Raw genomic sequence first — 24,600 nt, forward strand, 5'->3', positions numbered from 1 at the left:
AGGTGAAAAAGGGCATCTCGGAATTGAAATCTAACAAAAAGGAAGGTATTGACCAAATTTTAAACGAGTTTATTAAAAGTGGAACTAGTTCCATATTAAAAACACTAGTTAAGTTTTTCAATACAATTCTCACTGAAGGGTTCCCCACTGAATGGATTCTCTCTTTGATTTCCTCCATCCATAAATCTGGTGATCCTACCTCATGTAATAACTATAGAGGAATTGCAATATGTAGTACTGTAAACTTTTTACTAGATTGCTTCAGAAGAGACTGAATAATTACTTAGAATCAAACAAATCATTGAGCCAGAATCAGGCTAGTTTTAGAAAAAACTCAAGAAAAACATACCACAATTTTGTTCTAAAAACAATAATTAATAAATATACAGTAAAAAATGATGATAAATTATATACATGTTTTGTAGACTTTAAAAAAGCATTTGACAGCATATGGAGACAAGGATTACTTTTCAAAATACTTCAAAAAGGTATAGGTGAGAATTTTTATAACATAATAAAAGATATTTACTCCTCCACAAAATAGGCCTGCAAATACCAAACCAGATACAGTGACCCATTCACAGCAAACAGTGGAGTGAAACAAGGAGATAATTTAAGTCCTATTCTATTCAATATATTTAAATGATATTTGATGATATTGAAACTTACTTTAAAGATGGCTGTGATGCAATAACCCTAAACAATTATAGGGTTAATTATTTGCTATATGCAGTATTAATTTCAAAATCCCTGAAAGGTCTCCAATACTGTCTAGATGCACTATACCGTTTTTTGCAATGACTGGAAACTTGAAATAAACTCTAATAAAACAAAAATTATGGTTTTCTCAAAGCGTGAAAAATACCCTAAAACAATGGGACCCTATTTTGGAAATGAAGAATTAGAAATAGTAAAACTAAAAGAATACAAATATCTTGGAATAATTATAAAAAGCAATGGATCTTTAAGACCAGCTGGAGAACACTTAGCAAACAGAGCATGCAAAGCTTTTTATGCTCTCAAATCTAAACTAGCATTAAATGAAAATTTTTCACCTATGATTTGGCTGAAACTTTATGACAGTATTATGTTACCAATAATCACATATGGGTCAGAAATATGGATAAGTGATTTTCATACCAACCTAGAAAATCAAGACAACTTACCATTTGAAAAAGTTCAAAACATGATCCTGAAAAATATTCTAGGTGTCCATAGTAAAGCTTCAAATATAGGTGTTCATACTGAATTGGGTATATATCCAGTCTCTTTTAGGGCATATTATCGTATGTTTAAATATTGCAACAGACTGTTAGACATTAAGAAAAAGGTGATGGTGGCAACTCCCTTCTGAGACCTGCTTTTTTTAGAAAATAAAAATCTAAAATAATCTATATGAAAGACTTGAATTTCTGAAAAGAAAACTTGGATTAACATCCCAAAATACATCAGAAAAAGAAATAAAGAAAAAACTTGAAGAGTATTATATAATTAAAATTGGAATACATTTTGAAAATATGCAAGAAAAGAAACAAGGAAAACTTTACTTTTATAGCACCATCTATAATACAAGTAACTACAAAATTACCTCAAACTTTCTTTTCATAGAGTTTCAAGAGCAGAACTTACAAAAATCAGAATAAGCGCTCATTCTTTAGAAATAGAAGTCGGTCGTTATAATAAGACACCACTTCTGCAAATATTGTAAAACAGAAGTTGAAAATGAAAATCATTTTATTCTGAAATGTCCTCAATATGATACACTTAGATGAGGAACTTTTTGTAACATTTATGTAACAGTTACTGCAGATCTAAAACTCACCAGGGAACTGCTTAATCTGAATAACCATACTACTACTAAATCACTTTGAAAATTTATAAAAGAAGCAAATGATATTAGAAAAAAATGGCAGGACAGTACAGACATTTTAAAGCTTTTAATTATGTTTGAAACTTTCATGCAATGACTTTTGTATTCTTATATTACCAATTGTGTTTACTTGAATGTGTTTTATATCTTCTATGTATTGTATGTTTCTTTGTTTATGATATACGCCAGAATATGGCAACATCATCAATAAAGAACTTGAAGATTTTGAACATCGTTACATCTTCTGTATGGACACCGAATCACCTGCCTACCGTACCCGACAGATTATTGTACATCTATGAACATTGTATACCACCAACATTTCACCTTTCATAATCTACTTACTTGTAACATGTATTAAAAAAGGGGAAGGCCACATCTGTTTTTTTTTGGTTTTTTTTTTATATTTTGTTTCAGTAACTTTATTTTGACTTTTTTTCGTTAACAGTATTTTCAAGTGGAGTAAACTTTCATGTTGTAATTGTCCATAAATGGGTTTGAATACATACTACTTGCATGATGCTTTGTTGAATATATTGTAACATTAAACAGGGACTTAATATTACACTAATATACACTCCCTGTATTAGATAATAATAATGATATTAAACAAAAAATGAATGTTAACTTCAAATATATGATAAATAAGAACAGAAATAATAATTTAGATATGTCATTGTGAAAATCCTTCAATTCATATAATAGCAAAACATTTAAAAAAATATTTATAAAATGAGACAAAACTAAAATTTTGATTTGTTTATCATCAGTAATTGCACTCTTTAATTTAGGTAGTTTTTACAAACAAAGAATACAAACATACAAGAAAAGAAAAAAATAAAGGAAGATATTTCTGACTTAATGCAAACTAGTCCGAATTTCCTCTGACCCTGCAACCCTCCTCTTTTTTATTTGGATATTGATATGTCGGGTTCGGGTCAGAATGATGTGCCATACAAAAAGTTGGAGATTCAGCAGTACCACAGGTTACCGCCCTTCAACCGCTTGTAACGACTTTAAAGTTGAAATTGTGCATGTCACACGTACTTGTTAGATTCTGGAATCATTTTCCTGTATGCTGACACCAAATTTGCTCAAAAAATTACATTATTTATTGAAGTTTCAATCATTGTCCACGAGAGACCCTGTTTTGTTGACATTTTGAAGCGTAATAGAGAGTAGGTGGAGCTTGTTACTTTTGGAACAGAATGGAGCAGAAATGATTTTTAAAACAGGGATCTAACAGAATATTTTCCAACTTTTTGTATGGGACATCGTTCTGACCCCAAACCGATATATCAATATCCAAATAAAAAGGAGGAGGGTTGTATACATGCCATGTTATACTTTTAGTATACCGATTTTCTGGTGTTTCTACCGCCTACCAACTTCAGAAACTTTTCTACCGATTTCAAAAATGATTACTGATTTTTTTTTCATCTTTATTTAATTCAACTCTACGTTATGGTCGAGTCCATAATGTGATGACTCTGCCATTACTGGGGGAGTTTAATAAAGGGGAGTGAAACGCATGTACGACATAGTATATACGCCGACCTTTTCATTGGATATTTAAATACATATGCACCAATTAAAAAAATTTAATGGCACGCTAGATTTTGAACTTGGGAAAATCCCTGAGACAAAAATACAAAGATGGGGGATGAAGCCCAGCAGGATGCAGCATTTTTCTTCATTGTAAAAAAAAATCGGGAGATGGGCAAATATTATGAACAAAATGGTTCACTCTCCTTATCAGGTGTCTTTTATCCTCCAAAATGTGCCCAGGATAAAAAAAAAGTTTCTGGGGGGTGGGGGGCCCAAACCCCCCCTACCACTTTTGGTTCCAAAAAGGTTGGCATTTTTGGGATTGCAGGGTCAGAGGTAATCCCTAATGGGATTTGGTGCCAGAGATATTTTTTGTTTTGACCACCACCAAATCCCTTAAAATGCCCTATATGTAGTATTTTCGGGAAAATTTTACAACTCAACCTCGCCTTGAACTAGAACCGGGACTGACTGCGCCAATGGCAGCATGCCAAGGACCGGGGTGGAGGATGATTTGAAAGTAGACATATTTTGCTATGTAAGTATATCAATTTAAATACCAAAGTCCACCTTATTTGCTAGCTACAGCAAGATTTTCTCGGACAACCGCTTCAAATTGTCTTGAGGCCGCCATCTTTGTGTATATTTAAACTGATCATGTGACACACATTCTCGCAATTTAAATACTATAGTCTGTTTCATTTTGACATTTTTCTCCTATCAACTGGATCGAGTTAGAAAAATATTTGGAAATGGCTTTTAAAAGACTAAAATTAAAAGAATATAATTAATATAATGCTTCTAAATTAGTATTAGAAAGAGGAAAAGAGGGGATGACATATACAATTAATAAAACACAAAACTATACATATGAGAATAATTTTTTGGTGGGATGTTAACTTATGCTCAAAACATTTTTTTTTAAATCTATGTTTTAATTGACTGGTGTTAAGAGTTTAAACGGTCATATCTAGGTAACAGGAGCACATGTCAACACAGAGACCATCCCAAAAAGGGGAGTTGTCACGAAGTTTTTAAACTGAAAGAGGTTATGTTCCCATCCGAAGAAATAAAAATAGGGTTGTTCAGGTTACAGTGTGCTGTTTTACTGTGCCTATGTTTTCCAACACTACCCCAGATTCAGCCACTGCATGTCCAGTTTTAGTCCAGTTTCTTTGTATATGAGTCCAAGTGGACGTCAACAAGTTTTAAATACTCATTACAGGGGCGAATTCAGACTGGGGCAGATTCCGGCTGGGGCATAGCAGGCGAGCGCGCCCCCTTAAAATTTGCAAAGCATGGGTTGTCAGCGGTAGATTTATGCAGTTTTAGGTTGAAATTTCAATTTCTTGCTAATTTTACAACAAAAGATATCTACGTTACACCCACTCTAGAAGAATATTTCAAAAATTTAACCTAAAAAAATTTAACTGTACACCCCCTAATCTAAAATCCTGGATCTGCCCCTGTATCGAATCCAGCTACTTTTCCAGAAGTATTCTATCTGTGTAACACTGGAAAACGATTCTACTCCATAACGGTGTGAGTCAATAACCAAAATTCGGGACATTATTTTTATACAAGTAGTACAGACTAGCAGTCATGTTCTTAAACTGACATGAAAGTGTGCAAACTGCACCTTCCTTTGAAATACATCAAACAAACAAACAAACAAAAAAACGTCAAAATGGGTATTTAAGAAGGTCAGTTTATCACCTTCAGCACCTGTGTGTGGAGTTTTTTTACAATTAGTTACACCAGAATTTAATTCATGGATTTTTTTACCGTGTAAGATTTCTGGGACAAGATTATGTTGCTGCAAGATGTCATCACTACATAAGTTGTATTGTAGTCATCATGAAACGCATGTATATCCAAGTGCACGGTAAGAAACAATTTGTTCATCATGTTTTCCTTCCTTATTCATCTACCACGGGCGTGAAATTTTACGCTCGAGCATTTCGTCGGGTGTTTCTAGAAAGAACAGTGAACACTTACCCTACCAGTTCACCTGGTCCATACTCCAAGATATAGTTAAGATCGTGTTACTAATTATACTCCTGCAAACAAAGTTTTAGGGGTACACAGATTTTACACTGTCTGTCTTTCCGCCTGTCTTCTATTTTCTATGATGCTTCCACCATTGTCATGAAACTTTGATGATGTACATACTGTAAGGAATTTATGATTTGACAAAAATTGTAGAAATGAATTATGTTAGAGTTAGATGCTTTTGTCTCATGTGTTGTCCGCAACTCCTCATTAACGACTTGCAGGATTGTTATTCAACTCAATGTGTTATATTACCATATGGAGATGTGCATATTGCGAGGAATTTATGTTTAGGAAATGACATGCAGTAACTTGTGTGTCAAAAGTTCTTATAGTCTATTCATTATTAATATTGTGTCAAATAGGAATCGTACATGTATGTTCACATTGGTCCCAAAATGTACAGGGTTAAACCGGCTGTGAGATTATCATCCTTGTTAGGGGCAATGTCTACTTTACTTTTGTTTCTTGCATACTATTTTGGTTATTTTACATTCTTTGTTCTGTTGCGTCTATTTTCTTTGTCTATAGTCATCATCTCTAGACTATGATCTTTTTGTTAACTGTTATTATTCTGGTTCCATTGTCCAAGGTGGACAAAAAGTGATGTATAAGTACATCAAGGAGGTCATGATGTATTTCTGTTAAAATGCAGTATAATTTAAACTAGTCCACTACGATCCCGGAACAAAAAGGTAGTTTTACTCTATATATGTAGTCACAGATCAAAAGTCACCCCTTTATGATATATATCGTAGTGGCTGAGATGTGTACCTTCATATAAACCGAAACGCTATTTCTCATTTATTGCTCACCGTTCACAAGTGATGAGCATATATGATTCGCTAGAACTTTCGGTAAAGTTAGGAATACAAGGGAGAAGTATACTTTGTAGAAAAAAAGCATCATTTGTAAACATGCATCGTGCAAAAATATATCTCACAGTATACAATGACCAATCATATGGTTGAAAAGGTCAACTTTTAGGAATGTGAATATAGAATATATCAGCTAAATATTATCAGGTAAAGAAATGTCTTATGGAAATACTCATTCACGAACAGTGTAAGCTTACTATTTTGCAGGTTTAAGCATGGAAATACATAACAATATGACAAACTATATATATTACATTGTACATTGTAGAAAAAAAAACTTTTTTCATGGTCTAGTGTGATAACAATATAAAATTCCTTTTCATGTTCACATACTTAAAAAGAGTGAAATAGTCATCTTGGAGTTTCATATTCTTACATGTATTTCTAGCTACATTTTTGTAACGTAGACTCCTCATTTAACTTTGTTCAAAAGAAAGAAAATAATAACTAGTTAAAAGTAAGAGTTTACTTCAAATATAAAATACTATAGAGGCATTAATACAAACTGAAACCTTCCGAAATCCCACCACAGGTTAGTAAATTGGTTATAACTACTGGACAATTAAATCTGCAACAAAAATATATTACCGGTGAGCAAGTTTCTTTTGTAAAGAAGTCAAATACTTGTATTGCACACAATGTTTGTTTTTGTTTTTGGTTATAGGCTTTTTGGTTGTTCTGCTTTTTTATGAGCAGTTAAAGCATACATGTATTGGTCAAAGGCACTTTCCATTATCAAATAGGAAGCGGTGTACCAATTAAAGAATTTAGTAGTCATTTTTGTAGTTAAGACATTAAAATACCATATTTGCATTCATACATATAAATGCCGTGTTAAACAAGTCGGTTTTAGTTTTTAAAAAGTCAGAGTTTTGGGTCTACTTGTCAAAGTCTTGCGTAAATCATCCATAGATTCATTTCTCTGTGCTATCAACATCACCAAACAATGGTAATATGGTTGCTGGCAATAATTGGAAAATTTCGAAGAAATTGCAGGCCAACCAACCTCATATTTAACCTCTTATCATTAGACATTAGAATGACTAGAGTGAAGCAATTTTACAGGAAAAATAGGTTGCATATATTTCTTAACAACATTAAACAACTAGCTTCCTTTTTATTGAAAAAAAAACATATTGTTCAGGAACAAATGACTTAGAAAAGTAAAATGGATTTGTCGCAATGTGAAAACGTTATTTTTATACGAAAAAAGAATGCGTCGAAAATTGGTATGGTGCTGTCGTCGTTGTTTCCTGAGTTGTTGTCATCCGTACAGACTTGGTTTTTGTGCGATAAATTGAGTATTAAACCACAAAATAAAGATTGGTATTGATTTTTGGGGTTATGGCCCCAAACTTTTAAGAACTAGGGAAGTAAAAAAGACCTAAATTTAAGCATTTCATGGAATATAACTAAAAACTCCAATAAAAGCATAGAAATGTATATGATATTATTCCACAATATTCTACCACATGGTCAGACTTGGATTGATTCTTGCACAGGGTACAGACTTTTCAAAAATTAGTATTTTAATCTTTGATGCGATTTTGAAAAAAATAGATTCTCTTGAAAATTCCAGCCTGCATTTTTCATTTGTGCAATATTGTGTCCAATGAGTTGTTGTGTCCATAATAAACTGTAAGTCCCTTCGTTTAATGAGTCAAAAATTAACATTGTTTAGTGTATCTTTGGTGCGATTTTGAAAAAAATAGATTCTCTTGAAAATTCCAGCCTGCATTTTTCATTTGTGCAATATTGTGTCCAATGAGTTGTTGTGTCCATAATGAACTTAAGTCCCTTCATTTAATGAGTCAAAAATTAACATTGTTTAGTGTGTCAAAAACTAATATTGTACCCACATTTTCCTCAAGTGTACATAGTTCAACTGGCTGTGTATCATGCTGCGCTCAGCAAATCTTTTTTATTTTTTATAATGTACGCATTGATATTTGAAATTATGTTTGAGGATTCATGCATGCTTATTGCAGTAGACTAATTTTGTTGCCGCATAAATCATAAGAGATTTCAACTGCATGCAGATATGTAAATAGGATCAAATTAATCATATCAGAGTGCCGCTGGTGGAGTAGGTATATGCTTATAAACCCTTTTGGAGCACTCCATGTCATGCACTCCCGTTTTATTTTTTGTTTTGTTTGTTTTTTTTTTTTATTTGTGGGAGTCCATAAAGCAAGCGTTTTAAGGAACTGCCATTTTATTTTAATAAGGGGTTTGGATGAAATTTATGACAAAAAGGCCTAATTTCTTATTGTTCAAATATATGTATTTAATAATCTATTGAGCACAGGATCTACATTTACATTTCTCAAAATGTAAGATTAGAATAAAAATTATATCAATGCAACCACCCCTTAAGAAACAAAATGAAAGGTAGCTCCCTTGGTGATTGTGTGCTGTCGTTTTCATTAATACTGTATATACATGTATATATATGTTCTTATTCTGCTCTCTATATTGTGTACATGTATGTTAATTGCCTCTGTTTTCCAGTTTTCACAGTTTTTTTTCCATATACTTGGGATTTGTTCCTCGTCATTTTTATGTATTGTTTCCTTACTCTTTTCTTTTTAAGATACTATAGAAATGCTCAAAGTAAATTCCTTGTCAGTTGATTCCTGGGCCATATTACTTACTTAAAGACTGTCTTTCTTATCCTAGTTCTGTTGTCGATATCATATGAATGATCAAAATAAATAGCTTGTCATCCCCCTCTTTCTAATACTAATTTAGAAGCATCATATTAATTATATTCTTTTAATTTTAGTCTTTTAAAGCGTAAAAGCCATTTCCAAATATTTTTATAACTCGATCCAGTTGACAGGAGAAAAATGTCAAAATGAAACAGACTGTAGTATTTAAATTGCGAGAATGTGTGTCACATGATCAGTTTAAATATACACAGAGATGGCGGCCTCAAGACATTTTGAAGCAGTCGTTCGAGAAAATTGTACTGTAGCTAGCAAATAAGGTGGACTTTGGTATTTAAATTGATATACTTACATAGCAAAATGTGTCTACTTTCAAATCATCCACCACCCCGGATCCTTGGCGTGCTGCCGTCAGCGCAATCAGTCCCGGTTCTAGTTGAGGACGAGTTGTAAAATTTTCCTGAATACTACATATAGGGCATTTTAAAGGATTCGGTGGTGGTCAAAACAAAAAATATCTCCAGCGCCGAATCCCAAAAGGGATTATACTCGGCGTCACATAAACAAGATACTGTTAAAATTTGAATAAAAATATTTTCTATGACTTTATTGACACCTACCTTCGTTTAAATTGTCTTAAATGACTTGCTCATTCATTTAGCCAAACACCTTCTCCCTAAACATTGAATTGTTAAATTCCATTGAGATTTTAATTCTCGGTCCCAATATTTACATTGTCAAATGTCGCCCATGTTTACAGTGATCGGGTTGCTACGAGATGTTGTTTACTTTTAAATGGTTTGTCCAAAAACCGAAGAACCTGGAATACATTTCAGTGCTAATTCAGATATCTCGGATTAATTCAGCATGAACATTGTACAACACCGAGAATTTTATCAAGCAGATGATTGTCACCAGAGTTTCAACGAGAACTTTGTTTGTAAACAATCGTCCCATAGAAACCAACATGGCGGATATTAGTATAGGATTTTCCTTTAAGGATTTGTTACGCACGATTTCAGCTAATAAACGACTCGTTGGAACTATTACGTCAAGCATATATGCGAACTATCTCCAGGTTAAATAAAAGAGAGACAACTCTAGCAGAAAGTCCCAACAATTTAAAAAATAGACCTTCAAATTGAAAATGTGTTGTATGTGACGTCGAGTATAGGTCAGAGGAAATTTGGACTTAATCATGTAAATGCAAACATAGACCAGTGACAAGTGTCCCTTTTTGGTTGAAAAAAAAAATACTTCCCGTTAAAGTGCCCCTACCCTGTGCCTCTATGGTTTCCAATCCTAGCTAACACACTGAAGTGGAGTTCAAATAAAGTAAAACATGTAAAAGGGAGGGAAATGTGAATATTAGAAAGGGGAAAGAAGAATATAAACTGCTTCCCCAGGCCCATGGTCCAATACCGAATGCTACGTACCCTCCGTGATCGGTGAGCAATTAAGTTAATGGTTGCATGTCCTAGCTCTGTCTAGGAAGTGTTTGGTGTCACAATTATTAAATTATAGTGCACTGTATGTCTTTTTATGCAGACGATAACTCCAACCGGAAACACTAAATTATTGCTCCACAGTAACTGACGGAAAATGCTAGGAAACTTATATTTAAAGTTTAACAGTTTCATACATTTCAATTCATTTTGTTTTATTATATGAAGAAAAAAATTGCTTTATAAATTTTCAATCATCGGCGATTTTTATCTCGTTTTCATTCGCTGCCAAACTTCAAGATGGCTGCGCCCATGATCTTCGCGTAGTTTTTTGACAAATCACATAAAAAAAAATTATTCTTGTCATGGCCGAAGTCGAAGGTTGATACCATACCATTTTTTGTTTACTTTAAAAAGTCGATCTGACAGTCTAGTTAATTTTTGTGGAACTATTCATAACAATTTGTTAGGCACCAACCATTTTTATCGGGTGTGTGTGTGGTTTTTTTTTTTTTTTTGGGGGGGGGAGAATTGACAGGATTTTTTTTATGTTCATTTACGTTGTGGGAAAGTCGATTTTAAGACTTAAATAATTTCTGTGAAGTTGAGCATTTTTTTTAATATTCTGAAGCACTCTCCTGTGATCAATTGTTTACCTTACCTTACCTTGTTTACCTTGTCCCGAGCCAAGGTCAAACATCTGGGCTTAAAGCCCCTAAGATCCTTCTCAAGTTTGTATTTTGGACTTCAGGTCCATAATTGGTGGCTTGAGGAACTTGTTTCTGTCAATGGGGGTTTGTCTCCTGTAAGACTCTATAAGATACAATTAAAATATCAGTCATCTATCCATTACATGTATTAAATGATTAAACTGATTTAAATATATGTTAGCTGTTTTATTTTTAAGAAAATGTGTGATTTAATTAATGTGCAGTCTTAATTTTACTAAATTAATATTAAAATTTGTACTATTATACATAGCACTTTTATTAAAAATAGCCATTGCCATTCAGCAGACTTTACTTTTTCTTTGGATCATTTCATTCTGATAGATGCAATTTTTGAGAGACATTCAACAACATATCAACCTTAGTCATAGGCATGTAATCTAAGAGCAAAATCTATTTTTTTCCATTTTTTATAATATCCATTCATCTGGATTGTTTCTAAAAACAATACAAATACCATACAACTCAAATGACACTATTTCAGATTATTTAAGGTTCACCTGTGAGAAAATTGGGTAATAAACAGCCAAATAGCAATGACCAGTTCTATTTAGATTATTACAAGTGACTTTTCGCCCGTAAATTTCTAAATCTGTTAAAAATGGATGGATAAAAATAATATTTGGATTGTATCATATAAAGGAGTAATTTAAGGTTGAATTTTTTTTCAGGTGACCGATTCAGAATATAGATCACTAAACTATTTTGCTAAGTCATGTTTGACAAGAAAATGATACTTATGGTATAAGGTTTTTCTTCACTACGTTTTTCTTTCAGATAAACCTGTGGTTACTAATTCAAACACACATTCTTAAACCACAAGGTAGGTTTCTGAGGTAAAACGCACAAAAAAAATCAAGTGTAATATTAGTCAAAAATGATGATGTATGTCACAAGACCATTTTCTCTTTTGACATCACAACTTAGAATTTATTTACCACTGGCTTGTGAAAGTAAACTGAGTCGGTGTCTAAGTGATATTCATCATCAGTAAACTAGCTTGTGTTTGTTTAGTTGGTAGAAAATTGACATATTGCTTCAAATTAATTTTTGCAGATGGGTTATGGAGAGATATACTGCAGAGAGTCAGTGCAACAGACTGTGTCAAAGAACAGATTGCAATAGTCAAAGAAGTATGTTTTGTTTCTTGGACAGTCATATAATGATATTGAGCTCTGAATGGTGGCTAAAAGAAGGCTGGGATTGATTTTTGGGTTTGTGACATGAACTGTAATTAAGGGCCAAAAAGAGTTCAGAAACATGCATTTGCAGATGTTTGGACATTATGTAGAATATAAGTGTATGGATCTCTTTGAAATTTTACCACAATGTGCCATACCACCAAAGGAAGGCGGGGTTTAGTTTTGGGGTTGTAACTTCAACTTGTGATGTTTTTGACTCAAAATTGTTAAAAAAAAATAGAAAGAAATTGAAAATTTGTTATCATACAAAATCACTAGTACATTTTGTAGTTCAATTTATTCAACAGGAACCAAGTGATACGTACACAAGTATTTTTTGTAAGAGTTATTGTCCTTTTCAGTTATAATTGATCAATTTTCCTCTTTTTTGCTCATATATCTGTTACATGGAAACAGTAAATAAGTAAATATTGTAGAATCATAAGAGCAACAAGTGTTTTATTTTCATCAAATTATTTTGCCAAATTTAAATTACTTGACTCAGTGTTAGGCAGTGTATAATGTATTTGTGAAATCTATTAACATGTAAAACTATTCCTAATACGATACCAATGACTTATTTATATCATATATTAAGGTATTTATTTCCATAGATAATGATTAATTTATATTTTAGGTATTTAAGTCCGTAGATAATAAAGAAGAAAACATAGTTCCAGTATTGTCATTATTGTCAGATATCTTCATCCAGTTTTTTCAAAAGCATCAACTGAAAAGACTTATTATAAGGTATCTTTGTATATAGACCCATTTTTAAATGACTGCAAAATATTTTTTTCAGCTGTATAATAGTATCACACTGTTGGCATCCATTGACATATGCTTGAGTAAAACTTGTCCTTTCTGAATATTTAAAACATTGTTCCTAAGGACATAGTGGAGGGCCCTATAGATTTTGGAGCTTTTTGCCCCGCCCCTTTGAAAATAAGGGCCTAAAAGGGGAAAATGGGTGTTATCATTAGATTTCACAGAAAAAGTTAATTGTTTATTCAATTTTGCCCTTAAAGAGCCAAAAAGTGACTGAGAGATTTTTTTTTTATAATTTGAAAACTTGGTGAACAATTAAGATGCTCTCTATTGATTTTGATTCTTATGACAATAGTTAAGTCAAGAGTCAAATTTTGAGTTGTTGCTTTAGAAGGCTAAAAAGACTATTTTTTGACCAGGTGAGGGATTCAAGCTCTAGAGCCTCTAGTTTTATATTTGGTCTGATTTTGAATTTTTTTTTATTAATACCTGCCTGCAATTTTCAATCAGATTTAAGATATCTCTTATTGTTTTTCGAGTTATATGGGCTAAAATGGGCTATGCCCCCAAAAAACCAATTTTTTTAGCTCACCTGGCCTGCCATCACATGGTGTCGTTGTTGACAATTTTTCAAAACTCTTCTCTTCTGAAACTACTGGACCAAATAGAATAAAACTTGGTTTGAATGTTCCTTAGTGCATTCTGCAATAGAACTGATGAGGGCTTTTTTGATCCATTGAAAAACATGACTACTAATACTACAAATAGAACTTAGAGGTCAGACAAAAGTTTTTTGCATACATGTATATCTCCTTAACTGTTAAGTTTAGTCAAATTCTGACATGGGTAAAAGTTTTCAGCATCATGAGATCTATCTCTGGTCAAATTTTCATTTTAATCCATGAAGCCATTTTTCAAAATTTTGTCCTAAATTTTAACGTTATTTTTGAATTTTTTCCTAAATTTTAACGTTATATTTTTTCAAAAATCTTCTCCTCTGACACTACTTCACCAATTAGAACCAAAGTTGGTATGAATATTTCTTAGGGTATTTTGCATAGACCTGATCTTGGCATTTTAGATGCATTGAAAATCATGGCCACCATTATTAACAAAAAAAATAGGGGTTACACAGCAAGATTTTCTCATCTATCTCAAAAACTGTTAGGTTTACCCAAATTCTTTCAGTTGCTAAAATGATCCTAATGATAAGGCTTACAAAAGTCAGCATTGGTTGTCGGATGACTCCTTGTTAGAGTTGTTGCCCTTTAAAACAAAAGTTTATGGGCTTTAACAGTTTTTAGCCAATATCTTGTAAACTATAATAGATAGAAAGAAACTCAATTGATGAAATGATCCTTATGATATGTCCTACCTAAGTCTTCTTTTTAGTCAAAATTGTCGGACAATTTCTTGTTAGAGTTATTGCCCTTGAAAGCCAAAAATTAAAGCAGGTAAAGATTTCGGGCTCCTGGGTACTTCTTGTTTATAATCAGCCTGACTTGATGCCAATGTTTAAATTTAAATGATTTACATACGAACAGAAAATGTAAACGAAAAGATATGATTACAATGGTAAATAAGTATACACTGCAAAAATTTTCAAAATCTTGACCCTACTAAAAAATTGATATATTTATAGAATTTCCCCATAGTGAGTTCTAGAGCACCGTCTCTTGATGAATCTTGCACAGTAGCAATGTTAACCCCTTGCTGCAATGCATCATTCATGAGAAGAACCACTACTGGGGAAAATCTCATTATAATATCGGTAGTTGGTTCTGAATAACTGTCCCTTGATGACTTCTGCATTGTGGTGATGTCAGTTCCTCGCTGCTGTGCACAGATCATGATGAGAACTGCATATGAGAAACTATATTTCTTGTTCTATTATTTCCTGTTAATAAATTTTATAAGTATATATTTTTTTATCTATTTATAAAACTGACCTCATTACACTGAACACTTCATACTGTAATAATGTCCTATATTGCTCACATTGTTATTTATTTCCTTGTGTATTGTGTATTGTTCACTAAAAACTTCCATCTTTGTAATAATTATTGTATTATGATGTCTATGTATCTTGCTAGACAAGGGCCCATGATCGGTAAATTAAATAGTGTCTATTGTCTAATGTAAATATTTTAGCTGACTGTTGAAAGCATCCAATACATCACAGTATTTTAATTAATAAATGGCTCGCAAACATTGGGTAACATAAAAAAATACTTTTGTGTAATCAGATTAATGATAAAAGGATACACACTTCAGGGAATTTACCAGAATCCTTTTTCATCTCATTGTTGTCCTCTGCTGGTGAATTTTCCTCACTTCCCAAAGCACTTCTACACAGAAACTAACTTTTTTTGTCAATCTCCCTTGCCAAGAAGGGGATGCACAGAATACACAGAACAATACCATAATTGAGTTCTTACCCTTTTTATGATATCAGTTTACTGTCAATTTAAATTATTGTTGCATCTCAGATAGCAAATACCATGTTGAATTTTCTAGAAGAAAAAATAATGATTGAATGGAACAAAAACTTATTGGTTTTTGAAATATTTTTCATGTGTATTACAGTGAGAAAAGAATCAAACTGAGAATTGTTGAATACAGTCCCTAAACCGATCCACGCAATGATTTGACAGATCTATGACCACTGACTGATTGATCACTGACATATGGGTAACCAATGACCAGTGATTGATCTGATTGCAGTTTTGTTATGTAAAATGACGGATGATCTGTTAAAAAACAAAATAAATGTAAAATAAAAGTATTAATTGATGTTAAAATCTACTGCATTATTCTAATATGTGTAAAATTAAGAAATGAAACCACAGAATCTGTAAAATATATTGACCACTCTGTGGTCACGTGCTGCAATCACCAGTTTAATGGATCAGTTTGACAGATTGATGATTGATCGGAAACTGATCGGTGATGGATGACCGATTGCATATTTTGTTGCATGGACCAGACTCTAAGTCAGTAGTAAGTATAAACATCTGTACATGATTTTATTATTTTGGTTCAAAGTACTTTAAAATATTGACCTTAGCAGTATTTCCCAGTTATTTTTTTATTCATATTAATATTATAGATTTATTTTTTAGCTTATTTCAATCTGTTGGCCATCAGTATAAGGACATCATAATAAATCTATTGACTCAGCGACTGAAACTTTACTACAGAGATTGTAATGATAGAAGATATATAGATTTGATAGCTAGTCTGTTGGATAATTTCCCCCTAGGTAATTTGAATATTTAATGATTATTTATATTGTTTTCTTCAGTTTCTTACTTCATAGGAAACTTAGTAGATTTAGCTTATTGCAAATTCACAAGTGTCTTAAGAGTAATCAAGGGAACCAAGGCCAAAACGGCAATCAAAAGAATATAATCCAGGGACAAAGACCAGACATGGAAAACAGACATACACAACAAAGAACATACAGTAACTAAAATCATACATACAAAGTAACAAAAGTAAATGAGCAACTCGGACTCCACTAAAAACTGGGAGCATGGACCAGGTGCACCGGTAGGGTAAGCATCCTCTGCTTTTCTAGAAACACCCACCGAGTTGCTCATAAAAAGTCAAGTCCGGGGTAGACAAACGAGGAAAGGAAGACTATGACCCATTGAATACATCAGTTAAGACTGTAGAAATACAAATAAAGGTTTTACTTGTTATTACCTTGTAAGCACAATTAAACAGCAGAGTGGATTTTGAAACACACGTAGATGTTCATGATGGACTATTATCCAATGCCTGCAATGGTTGATAATCAAACTTACTTGTCAGATTTAAATCCACGTTAAGCAGGGGTATTCTAAATATAAGGTTATTCACAGTATTTCCATATAATATTTTGTTTAATTTCAGGAGAAACATGTATAGATGTATTGTCAGTGGAAATTTTACAGAACATTTCATTATTTTTGTTAAGGATATTACAAGAATTCAGGTAAAGAGCACTGAACACTTCTCATTAGTTGCAGATAAATCTACAAGCCCATTAATCATTCTATAATTCTTCAAAACTTATGATCAAGCATGTGTTTGAAAAAGTGCTGCTGCTGTAGTCCATGCAACCAAGCAAAATTTTACATTAATCTAAAATCTAAAATTGCAACAGAAGGTATTTAGGTTCTTATCTATAGCATTATAACCCAAATAATTACAGAAAAAAGTCAACAAAATCTAACAAGGGGAAACGTCAAAAAGAAGCAGTTCAAAGTTCCTATGGAAATTACCATTGGAAAGGGGAAGTAACTGAAAATGGCTGAAAAAAAAAACAATAAAATTTGATACAAATGATTAATTATGCCATATCTGATAAATAAAGTGTAGCAATAGTGGACATTTTGGAATTAATTAGAAGACCATATACAACATATCTTTTACCAAACAACAACTTAAGATTTAGAAACTAAATAGTAAACCAAGTCCCAATTTTCAAGATAGTGAAGTTCAAGAATTTCAATTGTGATGAAGATGATGTAGGAACTATTCTACAGTTTGTGGTTACATGTAAAAGGTTCTTTTATCAGAGGCAAAACTGTTGATAAATAGTTTGCAGATGTAAAAACAATAACAACTTTTAAATAAAAATCAAAATGATGGAAGTGCCAGGGTTTATGATTTTTTAAAATTAAAAATGACCCCAAAATTTTAATATATCCACCATAACTAAATGTGTTACATATGGACAGCATGTGATAGACATTAAAAAAAAAATCCACAAAAGTATTATAGTTAAAATGAAATTAATAAAAAGAAAAGAACACAATCTGACAAAAACATGTCATTTTCACAGAGTTGTCTCCCCGATCCAATGTAAATTTCCATTGGGATTTTGAAATGCTTATTTTGAGTTTTCCAAAACTTTTTTTTCTGTGTATATATAGAATAATTCTATGTACTTGAATCAAAATATATTCTATTGCACTTTGTTTAAGTTAAGAATTCATTTTGACTGGACTGCTGGGGATGATAGCAATGTCCCATGTTGTGGTTTGTTTGCATAACTACAGTATGTTGGAGGTTCAGCTATGGGAATAAGTAGCTCACATAGAAAACCAACACCACACTTCAAAATTATGAAGTTATATTTCTTTTCAATTCATCACCATTCAAAAGTATGAGAAAAACATCATCATTCAATAGTATGAAAATGTAATCTCCAAAATAACTCACCTGACCAAGCATAACATACTAATAAGTACCTCACTACTCCTGACTCAGCATATCATACTAATAAGTAACTCACTACTCCTGACTCAGCATATCATACTAATAAGTACCTCACTACTCCTGACTCAGCATATCATACTAATAAGTAACTCACTACTCCTGACTCAGCATAACATACTAATAAGTAACTCACTACTCCTGACTCAGCATAACATACTAAAAAGTACTTACAATAAAAACCCAAAATAACTCACTACTCCTGACCAAACATAACATACTACAATGTAATAAGTAACTCACTACTCCTGACTCAGCATATCATACTAATAAGTAACTCACTACTCCTGACTCAGCATAACATACTAATTAGTACCTCACTACTCCTGACTCAGCATATCATACTAATGAGTACCTCACTACTCCCGACTCAGCATATCATACTAATAAGTAACTCACTACTCCTGACCAAACATAACATACTAATAAGTAACTCACTACTCCTGACTCAGCATAACATACTAATAAGTAACTCACTACTCCTGACTCAGCATAACATACTAAAAAGTACTTACAATAAAAACCCAAAATAACTCACTACTCCTGACCAAACATAACATACTAATAAGTAACTCACTACTCCTGACTCAGCATATCATACTAATAAGTAACTCACTACTCCTGACTCAGCATAACATACTAAAAAGTACTTACAATAAAAACCCAAAATAACTCACCACTCCTGGCCAAGCATTACATACTAATAACTACTTATAATAAAAACCAGAAATAACTCACCACTCCTGACCAAGCATTACATACTAATAAGTACTTACAATAAAAAACCCAAAATAACTCACCACTCCTGACCAAACATTTTATACTAATAAGTACTTACAATAAAAACCCTAAGATGTTAAAAATAAAGAACCTTTTTAATAGGAATACAACAGCTATAAAATCAAGATCCTGATCATGGAAGTGATTCTAGGAAATGATATCAGTGTAAAAACAAACCTTCTGATGTCCCGTTTGTAATGCCTGTTGTCAAAGGGCAAAGGGAGGTAAATCATAGACACATGACAAAACAGTCAAAATGCAATTTTCACATTAATAAAAACATCAAGGAAATTTCTGAATTTACAGTTTTGAAAATCAATGATTTGTTCAATTAAAAAGTTAATTAGCTTATGTCTGTTATCCGTAAACTGTAAACTTCAAACGTTTTCTTCAGTAACATGAAAACCCATTTCACCAAACTCTTCAGGAATAATGTATGGGATAGTCTTTATAAATGATCCACTTTTTGTTTTGCTTGATCAAACAAGATGATTTCAAGAGGCTATCTTAGCTTCTGATTGGCTATTTTTTATAGATCAACTCCTCTAAAATCAGGGATGCCATTGTTTTAAAAATTAAAAAGTTATTGCCTTCAAAACCCTTTTCAAACATTTCACTCAGGTGGCTGAGGTTGCTCAAAGTTTCCATTAAAAGGCTATGGGATAAGACATTTTGGCATATACAGGTATCTCCGCTAATACCTCACCAAGGTTTGACAAACCTGTCAGGAGCCATATTTGAAAGAACTTCTACAAACCATCATTTTTTACTTTCCTTAATCAAACAAAGTGGCCTGCAGATCCTTTAGAAATTTCAAAGATCAACTCCTCTGAAATCACAGTTGCTAATATATTTTTTTTTCATCGTGAAGGAGGGATATGGTAATTATAGTTTTCCAGCTATGAGATCCTGTGAGTCCAACTGCTCTGAAACAGCTTGTCAGATATATTCCATATTAAGAAGGATTTAAAGACCTTTTTACATAGTTTTATCGTATGGGAAAATATAAAGATGTTTCTTAGGTGTGGTCATAGTTTTCTGGATGTAAAAACGTCAGAAAACACAGCAAAATTTGCAATTCCCGGCAGTTTTATTAAATTAAATATAATTGTGACACCATTATAATGTCATTACAATGAAGAAATACCACAAAACATTTTTTATATTTATATATTTTGACTATGTTGTGAATATTTTTTTATGTTATTACAAGAAAGTTGATATTTTTAGGCAATATTCTCAGCTCAATGCCTACACCTTTAGCATGAAAAATTGCCATTTTTCCCAATTTTGTTGACTTCCATAAAACTGAAAATTGATGAATTAGTGAAAATTTAAAACCATATAAAAACATTGATCATCCATTACACAATATTAGGATATGATAAAATGTAAGACAACAATTCAGCCGGAATGAAAAATGTCAGCCCAAGACCACCCATTGGTCTTCAATGAACAACAAAGAAACCCTCACACCATTTGGCAGGCTACAGACCCCAAAAACATTATACATTGAAAAATGGCTGCCTCTATATACTTCAGCAAAATTAAAGCAAACTGAAAGTGAAAACAAGCCATATAGAGACAAGGAATTCCTGACTTTGGACAGATGCAAAATATGTGGTAGGAATAAATGAATATCACATTTTTGTCATTAACTTATTTTTTCCATAAAATTGGGGACCAAATATGGCCTTTACTGTACCTACTCCTTTGAAAAATAATGGCTACAAGACTTAATTAGAGTTTACAATGTTTTTTATATATTTCTCAGATATAGATGGTTTTATATACTATGTTTACAATTAGACATGTTAGGGGCTTGATCTTAACTTAAATTTAATCCTTTGGTTTCAGTTTAAACCAGTCTTCAGTGAGGCAGAATGAGTTGATGCATGACAGTTTGGCAAGTGTCCAAGCTGGAAATCGCATTATACAGAAATGTTTCACTACTGTCATTAATCAAGCAGACACCTTTCTCTCTGCTTTTTTGGAGCATGATGTACAGATCCTGAGGACAGGTAATTTATCTGTAAAAATGTTATGACAGTTATAGTTGTTAACCCAGCTGGTTATCTTATCTAGGTTGTACCCCAAGCTATAGTGCAGATTCAAAAAGTACATTTAGTGGTAAAGCTGGGTATTCATGTTTTGATTCCAATATGACTTCAAAGTTGAAAGTTGTTAAAAAGTGACCACCTATGAGTTGTTCATTAGAGCCATCATTTCAAAGCAATCCACTTCCTCCATTACTCTGGCTGTCTATTAAGTTGATCATAGTTTATCAGATGAGAGTCAAGTCCATTATGGCATAGTGTCTGTTACTCTGGTTTTATGCACATTGATGTTTAGCATACTACTGATAAATCTGTCTCGTTCTGGAACTTGAATAATTTTTTGTTATAATTTAGTACATTTACATAAATCTGACTAGTCGGACAAGGAATTTTTCTGTGAATAAACTTGTCCTGTAAATATTGTAGCTGAGTTTTTGGTTGACTGTAAAACAACTTGTGCAATGAATGTCATTCTGTTGTTGAAACTGCAATACAAAGATTTCGTTACTGAGGTAAGTGTGTCTTACTACATATTCTTAAAACAACTCTTAATTTTTGTTCAATACAATAAAGTCTCTCTATAAAGGGCACTAAAGTGTAGAACACAAGAATCCTTTAAAGGCAGTTGTATATCCCTGTAGTGGTTTATTAAGTGTACCTTAATTGATGTTTTGATTTGTGCATGTTCTTTTAAATTAATGGTTAGAGAATAAAAAGACTACCTATTTTAGAAATTTTTTTTTTTTTTTTTTTTTATTTTGCATTTCATCATGATCATCATTATTCTAAAACCCACTAACTGTAACATATATATTGAAGGGTAATTAAACATACATGTACTTGCATCATTCAATAATCAGAAATGTAAGATCTTTTATAGTTTTTAAAACTTAGTAATGTTTTTCACATGAAAAGTATGCTCACAAACTGATACATAGATAATTATGAAGTATTTTTTTTCATTCACAATTTTTAAGCCATTATTATACCAGCACATAACCAAATAGGATAAAAGTTGTCAGACGACTCCTTGTAAGAGTTTTTGCCTTGAAAGATGAAAAATGATGGGTTTTTCTTGTTATCTTGAAAACTATGATAGATAGAAATAAACATTCAATTTCTGAAATGATCCTTATGATAAGTCCTACCAAAGTCTTTTTGATTCAAAATTTTTGGATTTGGACTTCTTGTTAAATTAAGTGCCTTTGAAAGGCAAAACTCAACCAGGTGAGCAATTTAGGCTGCTGGAAGCCTCTTGTTTAGGTATACTCATGATTGTTATGTAGAAATCAAGTGTTTATATTACTTGAAATAAAGCATCCAAAAAAAATTGAATCATTTTGCTTAAGTTTTCTATTAGAAAATTTGATTATTTTTCTTATTATACCCTGCCTGGTGATTTTCCTTCCATCCATACTTTTGTTACACAGAGAAATAATTACTATTCTATTAACTGATACTCCTCCTACATCACTGAATGAAATTTAATGAAACATTCAAAAATTATTTATTAAATATTGAAAATGTGCACCTCCTTCTTTGCTCATCTGGACCAAAGATCTTGGTGAGATATTGTCACCACTTTGCAGGCTTTGGTGAGATATTATCAACACTTTGCAGGCCTTGGTGAGATATTGTCACCACTTTACAGGTCTTGGTGAGATATTGTCACCACTTTACATCTATTGCTGGCTTTTGCAGTTAACTTTTCTTTATAGTCTTCTCCTTTGAAATTATTCAGTGTAGTAATACAGCATCCTTCTTTAAAAAGTATGTCATTATAAAGATCAAGTTTAAAATATGACTACAGTAGCCAAGTTCAATGAATTTGGAACCAGTTTTGGTTATGGTGGTGGTTTGTTACGACTATCACTGCACTTTTTATACAGGTTGTGTCTGCAGTTTTTATTGGTTCTACACCAGGGTTTTCCAGTCTGCCAACAGGAGATAATTTCTCATTTCTTTGTTTGCTGTATGGTACAATGTCAATTGTAGAGTTGTCAGAACTTGTGGAGATAATATCTGACAGGAAATGTTTGTTACTGGAATACATATTTCCTTCATTGGTAGATGTGACAGAAAAGGGGTATGAACCTTTAATACATGTATTTTAAAAGTTGAAAACAACAGTACTGAATTTAATCTTACATCAATTTGGCTGGTCAGGTCAGTGGTTCAAAGGTTTTTTAGTTATGACCTGATGAAGTTGTGTCAACTGGAAAGTGTACATTTTCAATAAAAGATACCAATCCATTGTTAGGACAGAACTCTCCTATTTTCATTAGTTCTCAAATCATTAATTAGACATGCTAGATGCATTAACACAATTAAGGAAATTAACAAAATATACTTACCATCCACTGCATAACTCTTAAGTGGACATGTACTTACAAAATATATAAGGAGTATTAAAGTTTAAATCAGTGCAATATCTTCTCATTTATTTAGGGACATGCAGTTAACTGGCATCTTGAGAAGACATTTGTTTTATTATTGATATGTTATATTTGTTTACAGTTACCAAGATTCTATAAGTAAACTGTTAACAGTCAAGTGCTACAACATGTGGACTAGTAAAGTGTGGTATGGTTATCTACAGTGTCTACACCACAGGCTGTGGTTTTTATTGCCTTTCTTGTCTGTAAAATGTTTCATGCCAGCTGTTTTTGCTTAGTCTTTATGAAAACACCACATTTTAGGCATAGATTTTGGCGGGGTAAACAGATTCTTGATTGACTAAACAATCATAATTTTATCATAATGTTTAAGATGAATAAGTCTATTTAATTTTTACCTAAACCCTTATAAGGCCTGTGGGCAGTTTTACAGAATCACATGGTATCATATATTTAGATTAGAATATACATGTATCTTCTTTGTATATGCATTATAAGTGATTGTTTAAACCCTATATCTATTTTACCCTATATCTCATGCCCTATATCACATCCCTAGACCATTATCTCATGCCCTATACCACACCTATAAACCTATATTTCATGCCCTATGCCACACCTATAAAACTATATTTCATGACCTATATCACACCTATAGATCTATATCACATACCCTATATCACATCCCTAGACCTATATCTCATGCCCTATATCACATTCCTAGATCTATATCTTGTGTCCTATATGACATCCCTAGATCTATATCTTATGCCCTATATCACATCCATAAACTGATATCTCATGCCCTATATCACATCACTAGACCTATATCTCATGCCATATATCTCATACCCTATATCACATCCTTAGATCTAAGTCTCTATATTTTAAAGGAGAAGTCCATGTTATTGTGCAAGTCATAAATATCGAAACTAATGTGTTAAATATTCATGAAAATTAAAT

General features: G+C 32.4%; 2 protein-coding genes across 3 annotated transcripts in view; one reads left to right on the top strand and one right to left on the bottom strand.

The window, feature by feature from the left end:
- LOC148623438 (pleckstrin homology domain-containing family H member 2-like) overlaps window positions 1-10,586 on the bottom strand; it is a 121,330-nt gene extending 110,744 nt beyond the window's left edge. For both annotated transcript variants that reach the window (XM_088565231.1, XM_088565229.1), the window contains exon 1: window positions 10,454-10,586. The gene's annotated coding sequence lies outside the window, so the exon portion shown is untranslated. The remainder of the gene's footprint in view (window positions 1-10,453) is intronic.
- LOC148623439 (tRNA (32-2'-O)-methyltransferase regulator THADA-like) overlaps window positions 875-24,600 on the top strand; it is a 113,207-nt gene continuing 89,481 nt past the window's right edge. The window contains exons 1-11 of the mRNA XM_088564852.1: window positions 875-1,330; window positions 10,790-10,843; window positions 11,968-12,013; window positions 12,247-12,323; window positions 13,009-13,121; window positions 16,262-16,401; window positions 17,037-17,118; window positions 21,042-21,205; window positions 21,668-21,753; window positions 23,131-23,327; window positions 23,759-23,824. Coding sequence (XP_088420978.1) covers window positions 875-1,330; window positions 10,790-10,843; window positions 11,968-12,013; window positions 12,247-12,323; window positions 13,009-13,121; window positions 16,262-16,401; window positions 17,037-17,118; window positions 21,042-21,205; window positions 21,668-21,753; window positions 23,131-23,327; window positions 23,759-23,824 — 1,481 coding nt within the window. The remainder of the gene's footprint in view (window positions 1,331-10,789; window positions 10,844-11,967; window positions 12,014-12,246; window positions 12,324-13,008; window positions 13,122-16,261; window positions 16,402-17,036; window positions 17,119-21,041; window positions 21,206-21,667; window positions 21,754-23,130; window positions 23,328-23,758; window positions 23,825-24,600) is intronic.

The sequence above is a fragment of the Perna viridis genome, chromosome 2, assembly GCF_037379345.1.
Source record: "Perna viridis isolate PV_CMFRI_1.1 ecotype Kerala chromosome 2, ASM3737934v1, whole genome shotgun sequence".
Taxonomy (NCBI): Eukaryota; Metazoa; Mollusca; class Bivalvia; order Mytilida; family Mytilidae; genus Perna; species Perna viridis.